This window comes from Morus notabilis, unplaced genomic scaffold (genome assembly GCF_000414095.1).
Source record: "Morus notabilis unplaced genomic scaffold, ASM41409v2 Scaffold436, whole genome shotgun sequence".
Classification (NCBI taxonomy): Eukaryota; Viridiplantae; Streptophyta; class Magnoliopsida; order Rosales; family Moraceae; genus Morus; species Morus notabilis.
In genome coordinates, this window is record NW_010362623.1 from 720,235 (window position 1) to 722,635 (window position 2,401).

General features: G+C 56.1%; 1 protein-coding gene across 1 annotated transcript; it reads right to left on the reverse strand.

Annotated features, from left to right (window-relative positions):
- LOC112092399 lies at positions 1 to 2,181 on the reverse strand. The gene is made up of 2 exons (XM_024168494.1): positions 364 to 2,181; positions 1 to 297 (listed from the first exon to the last, which is right to left on the reverse strand). Exons 1-2 carry the CDS (start codon positions 2,179 to 2,181, stop codon positions 1 to 3), a joined length of 2,115 nt encoding a protein of 704 aa, XP_024024262.1.
- Between the last annotated feature and the right edge of the window lie 220 nt (positions 2,182 to 2,401).

Below are 2,401 nucleotides of genomic sequence, written 5' to 3' on the forward strand. Positions count from 1 at the left end.
CTAAAGTATTTTGAAGATTATACCTGGATAGGCCGGATTGCAAACATGGTGCGAAGAGTGCACCTTCCCGATGAGGGCCTGAAATGTGCCGGGAGCATTCGTGAGGCTGAAGGGCATAACGAGGAACTCGTAATGCCCCTCGTGAGTCCTGAATGCCGTCTTTTCCACATCACAGTCGCGAACCTGTATCTGGTGGTAGCCAGCCCTTAGGTCTAACTTGGAGAAAATCCTAGCCTCGTGCAACTCATCCAATAGTTCGTCTATTAACGGGATTGGAAATTTATCCGGAATGGTAACCTAGTTAAGGGCGCGGTAATCGACACAAAACCGCCAACTCCCGTCTTTTTTTCTGACCAATAATACCGGACTAGAGTACGGGCTGCAGCTTGGTCTAACTATCCCTGCAGCCAGCATCTCATCTATCAACCTTTCCACCTCCACCTTTTGTATTTGCGGGTATCGGTAGGGATGGATGTTTGGTGGTGCGGCCTGGTCCTTGAGGACAATACGGTGGTCGTGCGCACGGTGTGGCGGAAGCCGGGTGGGGACCCCAAACACTGCCCCAAAATGGGCGAGTACTGCCCGTAGTTCCGGAGGTTCTTCCTCCGCAGCCAGTTCTTCAGCCGAACTGGATCGTAATTCTAACAATAGTCCCTCCCCGGTAGACTGAAATGAACGAGTCAAGGATCGAAAACTTACCGGAGTGACGCACAAGGCGGGGTCGCCCTTCCAGTGAATCCAGTCGCTCCCTTGTTTGAATTTCATCGTGAATTCCGACCAGTTGGCTCGGACTTCACCCAACGTGCCCAGCCACGTGACGCCCAAGATGACATCGGCGCTCCCCAATTCAAATGGAAAAAAATTCTCGACCAATTCGTGGCCCTGAATTTCCAGCCTCACATTCCGACAGCGCCCCTGTTGTCTAAAAGTCATTCCATTACCCACTTGTATCTCATGGCTGGCTGTCTCTTCCGTGGGTATGGCCAATTCGTCCACCAATGACAGAGATATAAAGCTGTGGGAGGCGCCGCTGTCGATTAAGACGATGACCTCTCGCGTACCCAAGTAGCCCCGCAGTTTCATGGTCTTAGAGGACACCAATCCGCGCATCGAGTTCAAAGACACTGCCGCCGCTTCGGCCGTCGCCCTTCCCCCTTGCGCCGGCGGCGGATCCTCCTCCTCACTGGACTCCTCATCCTCCTCTGTCCCATCCTCAGCCACCAGGAGCACTTGAAGCTGCCGGTTCTTGCAGCGGTGTCCCGGACTGAAACGCTCGTCGCATCGGAAGCATAGGCCCTTAGCTCTCCTCTGCTGAACTTCCTCGTCGGATAGGCGGCAAAACTTAGAATCCCCACTTGGTGCATGCTGTGACGCCGGTGAAGACCACGTGCGCCCCTTGGCCGTCGCGGCTCCTTCCCTGTAGGCATTGGATCGAAGGGGGTGCTCTGCTGGGCCCAAGGAGGAACTGGGGGTCGGCCATCCTGAGTTTGGCCACCCCAAGTATTCCACCTTATTACCCCGGCCCAATCTCAGCTTTTTCATCCTCTCCACCGCATCATCACGGGCCTCAATTTGTTGGGCTAGGTCCATAACTTCTTGCAAGTTAATGGGCCTGTGTAATTTAACTTCTGCCCTGATGTCCTCTCGTAGCCCGTTGAGGAATGCTCCCTTGAACACCGATTCCGGGATGCCCCTCATTGGCGCCGCCAGCGCTTCAAAGGCATCTCGGAACTCGGCGACCATCCCACTCTGCCGGAGTGCCATCAGCCTCTCAGTAGGATCCCCTTCCCCGGATCGGCTGAAACGGTGGAGGATGGCCGTCCGGAGGTCCCTCCATCCCATGAATGGTTCCTGGGCCTCCACCCACTGGAACCAGCCCAAGGCCCTTCCCTGCATGCAGATGGACGCCGCGAGCACCTTTTCCTCCTCGTCGACCTCGTTGACGGCGAAGTACCGCTCAGCTCGGAATAGCCATCCGTACGGGTCTTCACCGGAAAAAATTGGCAGTTCCAGCTTCCTTCCACGGTGGTCGCGGGCTCGTGGCCACTCAGGGGAGTCGCGTCGCTGGCGTCGACCCTGCTCGTAATTCCGTTCGCCGCGTTCGACCGGGGCCCCGGGATTGGGTGCTCCAAACTGCCACGCCAATAAGGTCTCCATCCGCTGAACGGAACCGTGAACCATGTTTAACCGTTCGCCTAACGCCGTAACGTCCTCCTACAGTCGAGGTACGGGATCAACCAACGCGCCCAGAAGCTGAACCGTCTCATTCATATGGTTTAGCCTCTGCTCCATACTCGCTACTCGCTTGATCGCTTGCCGATCTCCCGGCTGGGCCGCCATGATCGCCGGCTCTGATACCAGTGTTAGAGACCTGAGTATTTAGTGAACAGAATCCGAGAGA